The 19,168-nt window shown below is 45.5% G+C and overlaps 1 protein-coding gene across 2 annotated transcripts in view; it reads left to right on the top strand.

Annotated features, from left to right (window-relative positions):
* The window catches only part of LOC115098937 (nuclear body protein SP140-like protein), a 129,801-nt gene extending 110,898 nt beyond the window's left edge, over window positions 1-18,903 (top strand). For both annotated transcript variants that reach the window (XM_029616067.1, XM_029616066.1), the window contains 4 exons: window positions 6,576-6,693; window positions 7,313-7,384; window positions 15,778-15,921; window positions 18,708-18,903. In XM_029616067.1, the coding sequence (XP_029471927.1) occupies window positions 6,576-6,693; window positions 7,313-7,384; window positions 15,778-15,921; window positions 18,708-18,806 (433 nt within the window). In that variant the 3' untranslated portion in view covers window positions 18,807-18,903. The remainder of the gene's footprint in view (window positions 1-6,575; window positions 6,694-7,312; window positions 7,385-15,777; window positions 15,922-18,707) is intronic.
* Window positions 18,904-19,168: the final 265 nt, after the last annotated feature.

Raw genomic sequence — 19,168 nt, 5'->3', positions numbered from 1 at the left:
TTCTATGTTTCTATCTATGTTTGTATATGTTTACTGGAGTTTTATCTAGGATATTAAAGAAGCCCAGAGAGATTTTGGCATATCTGTTTAGTCAGTTGGAGATGGGATAGATTCTGTGGGACTGGTGAAGGGTAGTTGTTATCCCTTTTCATTAAATGTGGTTTTTGTAGTGAACATAGTACAGAGGGGGGTGGTGGGACTGAAACTGGTTGAGTGATAGCCAGAAGAAAATAGTTGTAAATGGAGTTCACTGAGGAAAGTAAGATGATTAGTGTAGTTGTAGCGTTAGCCTACAGTAGCTAATACAAAGCCTGATGTGGACTGCAATCTCTCCCTAATATCCCCCTCAGTTTATTGATAAGCCTCCTGTATAGGACAATATCAAAAGCTTTGCTGAATATCTATGACAGCAATATTCAAAGCCATTTCTTTGGGTATAGATAACATTCATTTATCCTCAAAATGCAAACTCCAAGTTGTAAAATTGAAACAAATTGTTTAAATAAGAAGGCCAGCCATTTTTCACAGATTTAAAACAATACTTAAATTTAAACTTAAGTTTCTGCCGCAAGAGAAACCAATGTAAACTTTCTAACATCAAAGTAACATACTCCCAAGGAAGGCCATCAGAAATTAAGCGAGCAGCAAAGCTCTGAATAAAGCAGCCCCTATATAAGGGTTTACAGAAGTTTACACAAAGGTCTGGATTAAAGTCCAAAAATCAGCACAATGAAAAATGTATTTTAAAGAACTTTGTTGCAATTTAGAATAGCCTGCTCAGGTGACTGTTTGGATTTGGGGCTTAAAGGAAAGCTTGGTGACCATTTGCAAACCCAAATTTCTAACACATTATTTAAAACATGAATCGTTTCTGCCACTGATTTCTTCTTATGAGTGTTGGATTCGGGAAGTATCTGAATGATAGTGTTTTTAGATGTATCTTCTGCATTTGAGACTGTTAGTCATCCTTTATTATTATATAGACTATAGGCCTTTGGTATTGGTGGGATAAACCGCATACTCAACCACACTTTCTGACTGGGTCTAAGAGGTGGGCTAGATCTTCGATGCAGGTCTGCAAACCTTTTGGCCGCCTGACTGGCTTTATGCAGGGTTTGCTGGGTGAAAGTCCAGAGTTGATGCAGTTCCCTGGTGGACAGCTGGGCGGCCGGAGAAGGGATAGTCACGAGAACGGGTAAGGTGGGAGAGGTTGCTTGCCATATACAATCTGAAAGGGCGAAGAGCCGGTGGCGGCTGATGGGTGGGAGTTGAGGGCGAATTCGGCCCAGGGTAGTAGATCCACCCAATCATGTTGTTTGTTGTTCACATACGCCCACAGAAATTGTTTGAGGGTCCAGTTTGTTCTTTCTATTTGCCCATTGGTTTGTGGATGGTAGGCAGATGTAAATTCCAGGGTAACATCGAATTTCTAACAGAGGGATTTCCAAAATTTGGCGGTGAACTGGGGTCCACGGTCCCATAGGATGACCTTGGGTAGGCTGTAAAGATGGAAGACATGGTGGATAAACAGCTGGGCTAAGTGAGAGGCAGAAGCTAATCCTGGTAATGCCACGAAGTGTGCCATTTTTGAGAAGCAGTCGATGATAACCCAGATAGCAGTATTGCCTTTGGACGGCAGTAAGTCAACAATAAAGTCTGTCGAGTTATGTGTCCATGGTTTGCTGGGAATAGCTATTGGGTGAAGTAGGTCCCAGGATAGGCCTGTTGGATTTTTGTGACGGGCACACGTGTGGCATGATTCCACGTAGGAACGGGTAATCTTGGCCATCCCAGGCCACCAGTAAAGCCGGCGAAGCGAGACCAAAGTTCGGTGTTGTCCCGGATGGTCTGTGCTACGAGAATCGTGTGCCCAGGTCAGTACTTGATTCCGAAGGCGTGGTGGAATGAAGGACTTCCCTGGCGGGATTGACGTGGTGGTGGCCAGCAGAACCCGAGTTGGGTCGATGATAAAGCTAGGAGGTTCCAAGGTGTCCATGGTGTCGAAGGCTCAAGAGAGTGCGTCTGCCCTCAGGTTCTTAGTGGCTGGACGATACCGTAGAACAAAGTCGAATCTCATGAAAAATAAGGCCCATCGGGCCTGCTGTGGGTTGAGGCATTGGGCCCAGTGTAAATATTCTAGATTCTTATGGTCAGTATAGATTGTAATCTGGTGCTGGACCCCTTCCAACCAGGGAAGCCATTCTTCAAAGGCTATTTTAATAGAGAGGAGTTCCTTCTCCCCAATGGCATAGTTGCACTCTGCTGCAGAGAATTGATGGGAGAGGAAAGAACAAGAATGAAGGGTGTTGTTGGCGGAGTATTGACTGAGGGCAGCCCTGTTTCCTTCAGAGGAAGCATCCACCTTGACAATAAAAAGATCTCAGGGGTCTGGGTGATGGAGGCAGGGCTCATGGAGGAATGCTTCCTTCAAGAGGAGAAAGGCGGAGACAGCCTCAGGTGGCCAATGCTTGGGGTTGGCTCCCTTAGAGGTCAAGGCAGTCAGGGGGCCACTAGAGAGGCGTAGTTGAAGATAAAGGAACGGCAATAGTTCAAGAAGCCCAAGAACCACTGTAGAGGTTGTAAACCAAAAGGCTGGGGCCAGTCTTGGATGGCTGTGAGATTTTCAGGATCCATGCTAAATCCCTGATTGGAGATGATATACCCTAAAAATGGAAGGGCTTCTTGCTTGAAGATGCATTTTTTGAGTTTAACAAAAAGCTGGTTTTCTTGAAGACGTTGGATTACCCGGGAAACGTCCCTGTTGTGGGCTTGCAGAGACCGAGAAAATACCAAAATATCATCAGGCAAATGATGATGGACTGGTACAATAAATCTCGGAAGATTTCATTTATTAGATTTTGGAAGACGGCGTTACAAATTCCAAAGGGCATAACTCGGTACTCATAGTGCCCATCTCTGGTGTTGAAAGCCGTCTTCCACTCGTCACCTTCTTTAATCCAGATTAAGTTATAAGATCCCCTAAGATCCAGCTTGGTAAAGAGTAGGGATGTGCAGAGGGACGCCATATGTTGCATTCGGGATTCGTATTCATCGGGGGCAGATACGTTGCATTCGGCAAAGGGGCCCCCGATATGTTTATACGTTAATCCTTATTCGTTTCCCAGATAAAATTAAATTAACTACAACCCCCCACCTTCCTGAACCCCCCAAGACTTACCAAAACTCCCTGGTGGTCCAGCGGGGGGTCCGGGAGCCATCTCCTGCATCCACACCCTCAACTGCCGGTATTCAAAATGGTGCCAATAGCCTTTGACCTACTATGTCACAGGGGCTACCGGTGCCATTGGTCAACCCCTGTCACATGGTAGGAGCAATGGATGGCCATAATTGTGATTACTGGCAGCCGATGGTCCGAGTGCAGGAGGTCGCTCCCGGATCCCCGCTGGATTTTTGGCAAGTCTTGTGGGGGTCAGGAGGGTCCCCATGACTTTCCTAAAGTCCCTGGTGGTCCAGCGGGGGTCTGGGAGCGATCTCTTGCAATCGGGCCGTCGGCTGCCAGTAATCAAAATGGCACCAATAGCCTTTGCCCTTACTATGTCACAGGGGCTACCGGTGCCATTGGTCAGCCCCTGTCACATGGTAGGAGTACAAGATGGCACCGGCCATCCATTGCTCCTTCCATGTGACAGGGGCTGACCAATGGCACCGGTAGCCCCTGTGACATAGTAGGTCAAAGGCTATCGGTGCATTTTGAATACCGGCAGCTGAGGGTATGAGTGCAGGAGATGGCTCCCGGACCCCCCGCTGGACCACCAGGGAGTTTTGGTAAGTATTGGGGGGTCAAGAGGGTGGGGGTTTTGTTTAAATTGGCTCCTTTAGGCGGCCAAATAATTTGGCGAAGATTCGTTGTATTTGTGGGGAATCGCGATACGTTTCGCTTCCCCACGAATACATCGAATATGTCCCTATACGTTGCAGATTACCAATTCGTAGGGAATGAATGCACACCCCTAGTAAAGAGCTGAGCCCCCTGGAGTCGATTGAAGAGCTCAGAAATTAATGGGAGGGGGTAGCGGTCCTTGATCGTTATAGTGTTGAGGCCACGGTAATTGATACAGGGGCGGAGTGTCCCTTCCTTTTTGCCCACGAAAAAGAACTCTGCTTTGGCTGGAGAGGTGGACCTGCGAATGGACCCTCTGTCCAAGTTTTTTCGAATGTCTTTGGACATGGCCTGGGTCTAGGTAGGAGAGAGAGGGTAGGTGCACCCCCGGGGCGGCTCAGAGCCAGGTAGCAAATTGATTGTGCAGTCAAACGAACAGTGAGGTGGTAGGGTCTTGGCCCCTTTCTTGGAAAATACATCTGCAAAAGAAGCATATTGTGGCGGCACCCCGGCTGGAAGGGTGGTCGCAGCCAAGCATTGCCCGGGAGAGACAGGTTCGAGACAGGTGCCTTGACAGGCAGGACCCCAGCGGACCAATTGCAGTGTCTTCCAGTCAAATTGGGGGAAGTGCGCTTGTAGCCAGTGGAGCCCTAGCACAATGGGATGAATGGCTCGATCAAGTACGTGGAAGGTTAAATACTCCTCGTGAAGCGCCCCAGTGCAGATTAGGATTGGTGTGGTAATTTGGGTGACTCGACCTGGTAAGGGCTCACCCTGGATGGACGAGAGAACCAACGGGACCGGGGAGTGATGAAGTGGAAGTCGGAAATGTTCTACCAGACTCTTCATAATAAAGTTGCCCCCGGCTCCTGAGTCCACCAGGGTGAAAGTGTGGAAGTCAAGGGATTCCATCTTCAAGGTAATGGGTAATGTCAATGGAGGAGCGGGTGAAGCAAGGCCTAGGAAGAGTCCTCCTTCAGGACCTAGGCCCGGGAGTTTCCCAGATGCACCGAGCATGATGCCAGAAAATGCCCTGCACCACTGCAGTAGAGGCAGAGGCCACCCTGGCAGTGTCTAATGTGTTCCTGAGGGGATAGTTTGCCCCGACCCAGTTGCATGGGTTCCTCTGTTGTGGTTCCCGGGGAGCTCGAGTCAGCCTTCGGGGAAGGTGAACGCTGAGGGCGTCTGAAGCCAGCGGAAGATGTCTTTGAGAATTGGACCTTCCAGGAGCGTTCTTGGAGGTGTCTGTTGATGTGCCCGGTCAAGTCAATGAGGGCATTTAAATACTCTGGTAGTTCACGGGCTGCGAGCTCGTCCTTGATTCTTGGACTTAGACCTTCCAGAAAGATGGCCCTTAGACAACTGGTGTCCCAGTGGAGTTCGGAGGACAAAGTTTGAAACTCGATCACGTACTCAGCCAGAGTCTGGGAACCTTGGCGCAAGTGAAGAAGAGTCACCCCAGAGGCCACCTGCCAAGTGGGGTCTTTGAAGACGGTGCGTAAGAGAGCCAGGAAACCGTTCAAGTCCCGTAAAACAGGGTCGGCGCATTCCCACAAGGGAGATGCCATGCTAGGGCTTTCCCATCAAGAAGAGACAGGATGTAGGTTGTCTTTGTGATGTCTTCTGGAAAAAAGGCTGATTGTAGGCAAAAGTGCATGCTGCACTGATTAATGAAGCCCCTACAGGACTATGGGTCTCCAGTGAAGTGGAGAGGAGCCGGTAGAGGCCTGGGTTATCCCTCCTGCTGCGGAGGGCTGTACAAGTTTGGCAGTGGAAGCCGCGTGAGCGGATGGGCCCGGCTCGTGCAACGGGGCTGTTTCCCTGTGGCTGCACAGGTCCCAGCCGAGGAGAAAGAGGTAAGGAGGGCCAGCCACGGGGGGGCTGCGACCGGTGCGCCTAACAGAATCAAACCCAGTTCCCCTGCATGGCAGTGCATAACAGTGTTACTGAACCATTAGGGCCTTGATCTGAACTTCAGAGATGGGGCAGTGGAGGGCCTTTGATCTTGGTTTGGCGGATGGGGTTTGAAACAGAAGCTCCCATTGGGGGTCATGTTACTGGTGTCAGTAACACATAAACATTATTACCACAAGTCAAGGAAAGGCAGTATGAGTGAGGGGAGGGAAAGGAAAGGAAGTGTGAGTGAGAGGAGATGAGAGAGGAAAAGAGGGGAAATGGAGAGGGTGAAGGGAAGAAGAGAGAGAGAGAGAGAGAAAGTGTATGGGAGAAGATGTGAGTGGGAGAAAGTAAACCATAAACAATTCACCCTGCCATTCACCCACCTCCCAGTCCCCCAGGGGACAGATGCTGAAGAAGGTGGGAAGAAGGGATGTGGCAGGGTCACCAGCTTCCTAGAAATATTCTTACTAACATCCTGTCTACCATACCTCTCTGCGAACCCTGCTTTTCTCTTCCCCAACATTGCAAATCACCAAAAAGGCCAGATTTCAAGAGAGACCATCTCTCCCCTTCATCAAAACTCCAAAGAGGACCCCCCCCCCCCTCCACCTGCTGTCTTTCAGCCATCTCAGTGATTTGAAATATTGCATGCAGCCTTTTTCTTAAATGGCTTGGGGACCTCTGCTTCAGTTCATCAAGAGTGAAATTGGCAGATAACACCTGCTTTAAAATCAACCAATACCGTGTATTAATGGATGATTTTAACACAGCTCATTACATAGGCCACTAATTTAATTAGTCTGTGATTGTACTTTCTTCCTGCCCTTTATTCCAGACAAAAATGGCACTGTACATTCTGTAAAAAGATGTCTCTGGATTGCCATTCATCCAACCAAACACAAAACATAGAATCTTCGGTCCTGAAAGTGCTTATGACTTCTCAGCGGAAGCTGGTAAGTTAAAGAGAGCTTGCCTGAAAAGTCTTTTAAAACTTAACATGACATCTTTCGGTAAACTCATTGTTTCAAGAAATTGAAAGGATAATATAGTTTTATAGAATTATGTTTTTTTCTGAAATAAGTGACTAGATGAACAACGTGTCAGTCAGGCATAATACCAGTAGCTGGGAATTCAATGTTTAGTATTCCTGTACCTTGGTTTTCTCATGACATAAGGTTTTTAGAAAGATGAAACTTCACATTCAAGATTCCAGGAGTATGGGATATTGACGTTGCCCTTGAGAAAGTACCTTGAGTCTGAGGGAAACCTTTGAGGTGGGAACATGGTACTGCTTAGTTAATTTCTTTTCTAACACATGTCTACAAACCTGAGCTGAACCAAACAAAGAAATCTGTAAAAAAAAAAATAATAATTATATATATATATATATATATATATATATATATATATGATAAACGTATTTGTTAGCCAAAGGCCAGAATGTTCCTGGGCTTACTTTTTTGTGGGGTGGCCAGACAGAACCAAAGATTTAAGACCACGCAGAAGGGTCTATATGTGATGAATGTGCTTGCATCACCTCTGACATTATTTCTATCCCATAATCTCTTACAGAAATGTGAGTTTCTCCTCTTGAAGCTTTATTGTGAGGATGTGAGTGAAATTTTTGCCAAGGACCCTTGCAAGGTAATAATTCCAGATTACCTAAGATAGAAAACAGGGTCAGAGTTTTTCTCATTTCGCTCCCCCCCAAAAAAAACAAACAAACTGTATAGGGTCACTTCACTCCCAAAGGTGTGGGCATCCATTTGGCAAATAGCAGTTCCCTGTACGTACCTGGATCAGCCCAGACCCTGGGTTATGTCACCAATCCAGCAGAGGGAGGCAGAGAAAACATTCTAATGACTCTGATGTATACCCTGGAGCACCACCTGCAGCCAATCAGTATTTCTCTGTCGCCCAGCAGAGGTGGACATTCCTAGCCCCTGCAGTCTATGGTAGTTTGTTATTTTTTAGTCAGGTAGTTTAGGAGTTAATTTTTTGCAGACTTTCTTTTTCTTTTGAAGAGAGCCTGTTCTTTTCATTTAAGTTATTTAAAAAAAAAAAAAAAAAAAAGGGTTTATTTTTCTTCACAGCCATTTTACTGCCTCCCGGGAGGTTGTCAAGTCCCGGGAGGACTATCCCTCCTGGTTTTTGAGGCTGGCGGAGTTGGGGAGGTTTTGAACCCAGCAACCACTCCTGGCAGGGGTGATACTGGGGGGCCCGGCTCACTCACCCTACTTGGAGCAGCTCCTGGAGGCCGTGGCGTTACGGTCAGGTAAAAAACAAAAATAAAAATAATTCTTCACAGCTGAATCGTTGTTTACTTACCTTTTGGTGTTCGGTGGGCCCGTGCCTTTGTTTTTCGCCGCGGTTTCTTTTAGTTTTTTAGTTTATTTCATACTTTTTTTTTCGCGCCATTTTTTCTTTATAATGCCACGAGGTGCAGCCTGCCGCGCTTGTGGAGATGCGCGCGTATGTCTCTCCAGGGAGAGTCTCTGTTCATCGTGTCTCCCTGGGGGGGAAGGCTCATCAAGTTTGCCGATAACAAAAGGGACTCGGCCACTTCGCGCGGCCCCAAAACCTCGGCCCAGCTGCTCTCCTGCCCTGGACTCATTTCGCTGCAGTGCTGGAACTGAGGCACTCTTGTCTACTCTGAGGGTGGCGACACAACAAGCTATTCAGGGTGCTTCTGACCCGCCTCCGCTGTCGCCGCAGCCAGCGGTCCCTGGGGGGGGGGCCAAGCCGGGCGAACAGGGCCATATTTATCGGCTGAAAGTCTGGAGGAGATTTCAGATTCTTCTTCCTCTTCTCCTGCCTTTTCAGGGGATTTTCTTCGTTTTCTTCGCAAAGCTTACAAATCTAAGAAATTTCATAAGAGACATAAGAGTCTCTCATCTAAACAGAGGTTAAAGCCACGTTCCTCTAAAAGGGCTAGTTCCACGGAATTGGGAGTGGGGTCAGCTCCGAAGCGTCCCCTTCGTCCGGGTCCGGATCAGACAATTTTTTCTTCTTCAGATGATTCTGAGCATGGCTCTTTACCTATCCCGGACAAGTCCTTGCTGGAGGGGGATTTAAATGAAGACCCTGCTTTGAGTATTAGTTCTCATGTTGCGGATGGGGATGACCCCAAAGTAGTCCACCTGTTTAGAAGACAGGAACTTAGTCCCTTAATTCCAGCAATTTTACTGGAATTGGGTCTCGAGGCTCCAGTGAAGGATTCTCGGATGGGTGGCGTTGACCCAGTGTTGCTTGGCCTTAAAGGTCCCACGACATCATTTCCTTTTCATCTTTCTCTCACTGACCTTATATACCGGGAGTGGGACACTCCTGAGTTGGGGCTTAAGGTAGCACGAGCCATGGAGAAATTGTATCCATTACCTGAGGAAGCTTTGGAAATTTGAAAATTTCCCAAGGTGGATGCCGCTGTTTCAGCCGTCACTAAGAAAACAACTATTCCAGTAACTGGGGCTACGGCTCTTAAAGATCTCCAAGATCGTAAGCTGGAGGTTCAGCTTAAGCAAATTTTTGAGGTTTCTACTCTTGGTGTGCAGGCGGCCATGTGTAGTACCTTGGCTTTGCGAGCTGGACTAAGATGGGTCCAGGCTTTACAAAACAATTCTTCCCTCTCTGAAGAGGAAGTTGCTCAGGCTGGTAGACTGGAAGCTACAGTTGCTTATAGTGCAGATGCTTTATATATATATATTTATATATTTAAATTAATATCTATTAATTTCATAACATATTAATTGATAATTACCTAGTTAATCTCTATCGCTCTTACTCCTACTTCACTTATTCCTAGCTACACTAGCTCCCAAGTTCAATACCCCTGTTTATTGTAACTTTGAATTTTCGACCTTTCTTATTTATGTTTAGTCGGTTTTATTTTTACTTCTGGTTTCCCCTGTTCCATGTAAACCGGCCTGATATGAATCCCATTCATGAAGGCCGGTATAGAAATGTTTTAAATAAATAAATAAATAAATATGATCTCATTAGGACCTCGGCTCGCTCTATCATTGCTTCTGTATCGGCTCGCAGACTTCTCTGGTTGAGGAATTGGTCCAAAGACGCATCCTCCAAAGCTCAGTTAGGGGCTTTACCCTTTAAGGGAAAATTATTATTTGGTAAGGAATTGGAAGATTTAATTTTTTCCCCAGGGGAAAATAAGATTCACAAATTGCCAGAGGACCATCCTAGACCTAGAAGCTCTTTTTCATCTCGCTCTCGTTTTCGGTCTAATAGAAGATTTTGTTCTTCTCATCTGTCGGCTCCTCCAGCTAAACAGTCTTCAGGTAGACAAAGATTTGGTCTCAGTCCTTTTGTGGCCACCGCTTTGGTAGACCTGGAACTTCCCAAGTCTCAGGAGGCACAAAGTCTGTCCAATGAGATAAGGCTGGTCTTTTCTCCGGTTCCCGTCATAGGGGGCAGGCTGTCTCTGTTTTTCGGAGAATGGGCCAGATGTGCATCGGATCAATGGGTTCTATCCAAGACTCGCTACAGCGTTTAAGCGACCTAGGAGCTATAGTTCCAGTTCCAACATCGGAAAGGTCGTTATTCAATTTTCTTCGTCCCATTCTCGATCTCAAAAGGGTCAACCATTGTCTAAGGATTCCATAGTTCCGGATGGAGACTCTTCAGTCTGTCATAGCTTCGGGTCACAGAGGAGAATTTCTAGCATCTCTCGACCTCACCGAAGCTTATCCTTCATATTGGCATTCGATCCAATCATCAGAAGTTTCTCAGGTTTTGCATTCTAGGGCAACATTATCAATTCAGGGCTCTCCCGTTCAGATTAGCCACAGCTCCCAGAACATTTACCAAGATAATGATTGTGGTGGCCGTTCAACTCAGGAAGGAGGGCCTGTTGGTACATCCGTACCTGGATGACTGGTTGATTCGAGCGAAGTCTGAATCTCTTTGTTATTATACAATCAACAGGGTAATCAGCTTTTTGCAGTCTCCTAGGCTGGGTGATCAACGAAGACAAGAGTCACCTATTACCTTCCCAATCTCTGGAGTTTTTGGGCGCACGGTTCGACACTCTCTTCAAGGGATAGTGTTCCTTCCTGAGCATCGCCTTCTCAAGTTCAATCACAAATTTGAGACTTACAGTCTATTTCTATTCCTTGTGTGCGAGATTACTTGATAGTTTTAGGTTCAATGACCTCTACTCTGGAGTTGGTTCCCTGGGCCTTTGCGCACATGAGACCACTTCAGTCTGCATTGCTTTCACGCTGGAATCCAGTTTCGGAACTATACCACCTTCCCTTTCCTCTTACAGAGACGGCTCATTCCAGCCTAGATTGGTGGTTTCAGACAGCGAATCTGCAACAACGTGTACCGCTAGAGATTCTGGAATGGACTGTGGTCACTACCGACGCCAGTCTTTCAGGCTGGGGAGCGGTATGTCAGAATACATCTGTTCAGGGTCAGTGGTCCGAAGAGGAAATGCAGTAGTCGATCAATCTTTTAGAGACCAGAACAGTTTGTTTAGCCTTAATCGCTCTTCAACCTCTCCTTTGCGGGAAGTCGGTACAGGTTCTTTCCGACAATGCGACCACAGTAGTGTACATCAACCGTCAGTGAGGAATCCGAAGCTTCCTGGTAGATCAGGAAGCACAACAGCTGATCGCCTGGGCGATCAGCTGTTGTGCAACATCTGCTCAGCATCTGCAACATCTGCTCAGCATCGCAGCCTCACACATTGCCGGGGTGGACAACATTCAAGCGGACTTTCTCAGTCGGCATCATCTTGACCCAGGCGAGTGGGAACTGTGTGAGGAAGCCTATTAAATGATATGCAACAGATGGTCCACTCCGGCAATGGATCTCATGGCCACATTTCAGAATGCCAAAGCCCCTCGGTTCTTCAGCCGCAGGAGGGAAAGAGGAGCGGAAGGAGTAGATGCTCTGGTACTTCCTTGGCCAAGGGATGTTCTTCTCTACGTGTTCCCTCCCTGGCCTCTGATCGGCAAGGTTCTGCGTCGGATAGAAGTTCAACAAGTCGACGTTGTCTTAGTGGCTCCGGAGTGGCCACGCCGTCCGTGGTTCGTGGACCTGGTCAGACTAGCACTGGACGTTCCCCTTCGATTTCGAGATCTTCCGTGCCTTCTGTCTCAGGGTCCGGTTTGTTTGGAAGAGGTCGAACGCTTCTCTCTAGCGGCATGGCTTTTGAGAGGCGTCAGTTAAAGAATAAAGGTTATTCAGATGCTGTAGTGACTACTTTATTGCGTTCTAGAAAACCTTCTACATCTTTGGCTTATGCAAGGGTGTGGAAGGTTTTTGAATCTTGGTGTAATGAGCATCAAGTAGATCCAGTTCACTCTTCTGTTTCCAATATTTTATCTTTTTTACAAGATGGATTAGCCAAGAGTTTGTCCTGTAGTTCCTTACGGGTACAGGTGGCAGCGCTTGGATGTTTTCGTGGTAAGGTTCAGGGATTATCCTTGGCTGTGCATCCGGATGTAGCTTGTTTTCTCAAAGGTGTGCAATATCTACGTCCTCCATTTCGGAATCCTTGTCCTGCTTGGAGTTTGAATTTGGTTCTTAGGGCTCTGTATTCAGCTCCCTTTGAACCCCTTAATCATGCGACTTTGAAGGACCTCACATTGAAGGTGGTGTTTCTTGTGGCCATTTCTTCAGCTCGTAGAATTTCAGAGTTGCAGGCCTGGTCTTGCAGAGAGCCTTTTCTTAGAATTTCTGATACAGGAATTTCATTACAGACTGTACCATCTTTTTTACCTAAGATAGTATCTTCTTTCCATTTAAATCAGTCCATAGAGCTTCCGGCTTTTCCGTGTATAGATCGTTTGGATCCTTCCTCTAGGAATCTTAAAAAAATTGGATGTACGACGAGCTCTGTTGCGTTATCTTGAAGTTACAATTTTCGATTGTCTGATCATTTGTTTGTTTTGTGGAGTGGCCCTCGCAAAGGTCATAAGGTTTCGAAGGCTACGATTGCTTGTTGGTTAAAAGAGACAATTCGTTCAGCTTATCTTCTAGCTCATCGTGACCTTCCTGAAGGGTTGAGAGCTCATTCTACTAGGTCACAGGCTACCTCTTGGGCAGAATGTCAGTTAGTTTCTCCTCAGGAGATTTGTAAAGTAGCGACTTGGAAGTCGTTGCATACTTTTGCTCGTCATTACCGCTTGGATGTTCACGCTCCAAGTTCTGCAGCCTTCGGAGAGAGTGATCTCCGAGCGGGACTCTCTGGTTCCCACCCTAATTGAATCAGCTCTGGTACATCCCAGGGTCTGGACTGATCCAGGTACGTACAGGGAAAGGAAAATTGGTTCTTACCTGCTAATTTTCGTTCCTATAGTACCATGGATCAGTCCAGACGCCCACCCTTTATGTCTGTGTATTATATCTATCTTTTCAGAGAGTCTGCTTGTTCACTGTTTGGGTGATTAAACCGCCTTTTCATGCTGTCTATTTTTCTTAATATTTTCTTGTTTATTCCCAAGATATGTTTTTGGGGATTCTGCTTCCATTTAGGATTTGTGAGCTGGAAATTCGTTCTCCTGTTTAGATAGCTAGTTAATATGTTAGTAGTTAAATTTCTGCTTTGATACTGGTCAATACTGATTGGCTGCAGGTGGTGCTCCAGGGTATACGTCAGAGTCATTAGAATGTTTTCTCTGCCTCCCTCTGCTGGATTGGTGACATAACCCAGGGTCTGGACTGATCCATGGTACTACAGGAACGAAAATTAGCAGGTAAGAACCAATTTTCCTATTTTGCTTAACATGAAAAGGTCAATATTCAAAGATGGCCGTTTAAGTTATTTGGCCATATATCCTGTAACTTATCCAGCTAAGATACAAGGTGTATTTGACGACACAGCTATGTCACTGAATATACACTTATATAGGGATGTGAATCGTTTTTCTGACGATTGAAAATATTGGTTCCGTTTCTCACTGTTGTGGTCCCACTATTGACGCAGCACATCATGACACTTGTCTCTTGAAATGTAGCATTGACAGTCCCTCCACAAGTATCTCTGAGGATGATGCAATAAAAAGTGTGCTAATATTGGAGTTAAATTATTGTGTGGGTTTTACTTAATGTGTACCTTAAAAACAGGGGTCTGTGTGGGATGCAGAAAGCTAATGGGATGCAAATCAAGCAGACATTCAAAAAGCGCACTAAATGAAAGAAATGCACTAAAAATGTGAGCTAACCTGAAAAATGCACACAAATGTAGATAGGTGCTTTGAAACAGGAGTAACAAGGCAAGTGCTTGAAGTCAAAAGGGATGCAATCAGAATGGCCTTGCATGCAAGACTGGCACTGGGTATCCTAAGTTGGGTACAATCTCACTTGCAAGGTCATTTAGGCACAGTATACTAAATTAAATCAAAGGGTAAGGTCTCGAGGGTGAGCACCTACAGTCAAACAGTACACACTTAGGGGGTGTATATCCATAATGGCTGTAATTGCTCATGCAAAGAAATTACCTTTTCATTTCAATTCACCATAAATTTTGATAAATATAAAGGCTCCTCATATTTGCTTCTTTCAGAAGAGAAGAGAATGGGATGGTAATTTCTCAATGAAATGGACATGCTCAGATATTAAGCATCTGGTTTACATTTCTCAGTGTTTCTTTTTTCTGAGTCTGACTGGCAGGGTTATGTGAGGGACCTGGGAGACTCACTAGTATCAGTAGCTAGTTACATCATACTGTGATATTAGAAATAAACTAGCAGCTGGGTCTGTCTGGCAGGCTGCAAGGTCTGTATTAACTAGAGAGCCTAGCAGAAACACAGGCGCTTATGTAGCCGGGTCTGCCTGACAAGTTGCACAGGGGACTGAAGAGGCTGGGTGTTTGGACAATGGCCACACTAGCATTGCCGGCTATTTAGATTATTATAGAGCTGTGAGCTTAGACGTGACAGGTGGGTGCCGGAGGGATCTTGTGTTCTCTTCTACCCAAAGATTTATTTATTTATTTATTTAACACTTTTATATACCGACATTCATGAAAAAAGACCATATCATATCGGTTTACAGGGAACGAAGTATTATAACATAACCTTAACTAAGAGGAGCTTAAAAGTTACAATAAAACAGGGGTATGGAACTGGGAAGGATGAAAGTAGAGGGGACAGATAACTCATTAACTAGTTACAACCAGGAAGATGATGCAGTACAAAGGAGGAAGACAGAAGAAGCCTGTCCTGGATAAAGAGAACCCTTGCAGGTGGTCACTCTCATGGCTGGCAGCTGGGATGTATCCTTAGCAATGTGGACAGGAAAACTGGGCAGACTGGTTGGGTTGGATGATCATCTTCTGCTACCATTTGCTATGTAAACTTTACGAGTTGAATCTTTTGAAAATCCGGTCTAATGTTAAGGATATTATGAAAGCCTGGCCATCCCTCCCTCTATCATTTCTAGGTAGAATAGCTTTAATTAAAATTATTACAATACTGAAACTTTTATATCTGTTACAATTATTACCCTTATTTATCTCCCTGTTTGATAGATTAGATTAGAATAAAAATATGAGTTACTTTATGTAGAAAGGTAAAAAAGCTAGAATTAATGAGGTCCATATTCAGTCACGGGCTGGATTGCAAAGTTAGCCAAATACATTTATCCGGCTAACTTTGGAGGCATATTCAGTAGGGCGGCTGCAATATTTAGTATAGCCAGCTATCTTAAAGGTAGCCAGCTAACTTTATCCAGCTAATGTTAGGACTGCTCTTTGGTATGACCAGAGTTAGCCAGATAATTAGTTATCAGGCTAACTCTGAATATTGGAGTTAGCTGGGTAATTTAGCCAGCTAACTTTACTCCTCCCAGAAATACCCTCAGAACATCCCTCCGTAATCCATCTAAATTTTAGCTGGATATTGTGATATAAACTTTTAAGGTTTAGCCAGATAAGTACTCTAAATATTCAAGTTGGCATTTAGCCAGATAAAATAGCTGAGAGTTCCTTATTAAGTTTCTAATTTACTTTTTAACAAAGCCATAATATGGACTTTCCATAATCCCAATGTCTTCTTGCTGGTTTTTCTCAGATTGAGAATTACTCTCAACATATTAAGGAGCCCATGTGGCTGGATAGGGTGAAGCAAAAGTTGTCTACTAATGGTTATAAAACAGTGGAGAGATTTGTACAAGATGTTCGTCTAATCTTCAAGAATTGTCAGAAGTTTAACCAGGTGAATGATCTTCTTTATTGACTGGACTTTGCTGTCTTCTCTTTCCTCCTGGTCTGAGTTAACCGGTATCTTCCTCTAAACTGCTGAAAATCAGAAGTGTGTTTTGATGCTTTTCCACCTTCCAGTCTTAAAATTTTCCTCTTCTTGACCTTCCCGAGCTTTTATCATTGCACATCACATCTTCTTTCTCTATGGCAATGATGTTGCTTCCTGTAAAGTCATTGTTCTCGGTATAATGTAGAAAAATCAAATATGAGTGTCCCTGAGCTTCTAGATTGGAGCATGAAGCCACCAACAGCCTGAGTTTGTTTTAAACTGTATGACTGATCATCACCCAAGATTCATTCTCTGTTAGTGTATGTGCATCAGTCATTAGGCCCTGTCGAGCATGTTACTTATTGTCGCTGATCCAGAGAATATGAAAGAGCAAATAACTGCACTCACAATTAGGGATGTGAATCGTTTTTGAACGATTAAAATTATCGTCAGATAATTTTAAAATCGTTAGAGTGCACGATACAATACAAATGCCCACGATTTATCGTCAGGGGCATTTGTATTGTATCGTTAAATAGGGGGTGGGAAAACCGGCACACCAAAAAAAACCCTAACACCCACCCCGAACCTTTAAAACAAACCCCCACCCTCCTGAACCCCCCCAAAATGTTTTAAATGACCTGGGGTCCCGGCGCGATGTCCCGCTCTCTGCCCATGGCTGCTGTGAAGAGAAATGGCGCCGGTGGCCCTTTGCCCTTATCATGTGACAGGGCAAAGGTAGTGCCGGTGCCATTTTGATTCCTAGCTCCCGACGTCACTCGTCCAGGAGATCGCTCCCGGACCCCCGCTGGACCCCCAGGGACTTTTGGCCAGCTTGGGGGGGCCTCCTGACCCCCACAAGACTTGCCAAAAGTCCAGCGGGGGCCCGGGAACGACCTCCTAAACTCGAATCGTTTTACCGTACAGCAAAATGGCGCCGACCGGGGAGGAACGACCTCCTAAACTCGAATCGTTTTGCCGTACAGCAAAACGATTCGAGTTTAGGAGGTCATTCCCGGACCCCCGCTGGACTTTTGGCAAGTCTTGTGGGGGTCAGGAGGCCCCCCCAAGCTGGCCAAAAGTCCCTGGGGGTCCAGCGGGGGTCCGGGAGCAATCTCCTACGCTCCTGACGTCGGGGGACAAAAAAACAAAATGGCGCCGACGCTACCTTTGCCCTGCTGTCATATGACAGGGCAAAGATAGCGCCGGCGCCATTTCTACAACGCACCGGAGGTCCGAGAGTAAAAGATCACACCGGGACCCTCCCTCTGGACCCCAGGTAATTTAAGGCATTTTGGGGGGGTTCGGGAGGGTGGGGGATTTATTTTAAAGGGTCGGGGTGGGTTTTAGGGATGTTTTAGTGTGCCGGTTTTCCCACCCTCCCCCGATTTACGATTTACACAATATTTTAAAAAACAAAACCGCGACAATAAGATTCCCTCCCCCCCAGCCGAAATCGATCGTTAAGACGATCGATCACACGATTCACATCTCTACTCACAACAGAGTCAAATAACAACACAAAAGTGCAGATACAATAGCATAGTCCCGACAAATCTTATGAATCAAGTTAAATATTTATTCAAAATGTTTCCAAAGAGGCAAACTCCACTGTGTCAAACAACCAATGGGTCAAACAACCAATGGGTCCCCCATTTGAAATTGTGGTTGTTTGACACAGTGGAGTTTGCCGCTTTGGAAACATTTTGAATAAATATTTAACTTGATTCATAAGATTTGTCGGGACTATGCCATTGTATCTGCACTTTTGTGTTGTTATTTGACTTATTGTCGCTGGCCAGTTGACTATCAGAGTCGCTGTGCTTGGGTTAAAGTGGGGAAAATGTGAGGTGCTTTTCCTCCTTGCTGGGCCTCTAATCTCTCTGCTTCCCTATCACCCTTCCAGTGGCCTGCCCATTTCTCTTATCTATCTTTTACTGTTTTTGTCTTCCTTCATCATCTCTTCTTTCATTTCCACCTCAGCCTTCTTCTCTTCCCCTTTTTCTTCACTGTCCTCTTTTCCCCTTCTCCCCTTCCCTTTCCTCTTCATCTCCAGTGAGCCCCACCTTCTCCTCACTTGTCTCTCACCACTTGGTCACCTCTCCAGGTTCCTCTGCCTCCCCCATTTCATACTTTCATCATGCTTTCCTCTTCATTTCCAGTGAGCCCCACCTTCTCCTCACTTGTCTCTCACCACTTGGTCACCTCTCCAGGTTCCTCTGCCTCCCCCATTTCATACTTTCATCATGCTTTTTGCTTCCCCCCCCCCCCCCTGCTCTCTTCCTTCTTTCACGTTTCTAGTGTCTCCTTCCCTCACTCCTTTCAGCTTCCTCTTTTTCACCCTCCCTTCTTCAGGCTTCTCTCCTCTCTCCCTTCTGGTTCCTCTCTTTTTCACCACTTCCTTCAGGTTTCATTCCTTTGCTTTCCTCCTCCAGGTTCTGTTAATTGTCCACTTTCTTTCAGAATCCATTTCTCTTCCTGTCTTCTGCAGAGCTGTGCATTTCAGTTGTGGCGTCAGGGGGCCCGAGTTTGAGCATCCGGGTTAGGAGTGTTTGGGCAAAGGGTTTAAATGATTCAGCTGTGTACCAGGAGAAAGACTGAAGCTTATACGGTCTCAGCTTCAAAGTGTGTCAAAGCAGGGTTGAACCTGGGATGAGGCTTCTTATCCGCCCAAAATAATTATTTTGTTCAAAAGGTAAGAGTGAATATATTTTGAAATTGTTTTTACAGTGCATTTTCTTTTCTTTCAGAACAATGAATTTGGAGAAATGGGAGCAAAGCTCAGCACTATCTTCGAAAATCTATTAAGAGATGAATTTGCTATTCAACCACAAACTAGACTGAATTAAACACATAGATATCTTTCTCTCCCTGTCTCGCTTTCTCTTTCCTTCTTTCAGTGTGCTGAGATGAAGAATAATCAGAATAAATAAAACAATAACAGCTGCTCTTTTATCCCTCCATAATCTTCTCAAGTCTCTTTTAATTCTTTATAAAAAGAAAATTAGACATTGCATAAGAACATAAGATAGGTCATACTGGGTCAGATTAAAGGTCCATCAAACCCAGTATCCTGTGTCCAACAGAGGACAATCCAAGTCACAAGTACCTGGCAGGATCCCAAACATTAAATGGATCCCATGCTACTAATGCCAGCAACAAACAGGGGTTATTATTCCCTATTGATTACTATCTCCTCCAGGAACTTATC

The sequence above is a fragment of the Rhinatrema bivittatum genome, chromosome 9, assembly GCF_901001135.1.
Source record: "Rhinatrema bivittatum chromosome 9, aRhiBiv1.1, whole genome shotgun sequence".
Lineage (NCBI taxonomy): Eukaryota > Metazoa > Chordata > Amphibia > Gymnophiona > Rhinatrematidae > Rhinatrema > Rhinatrema bivittatum.
The sequence above is the reverse complement of the archived record's forward strand: the minus strand, read 5'-3'. Positions and strand labels throughout refer to the sequence as shown.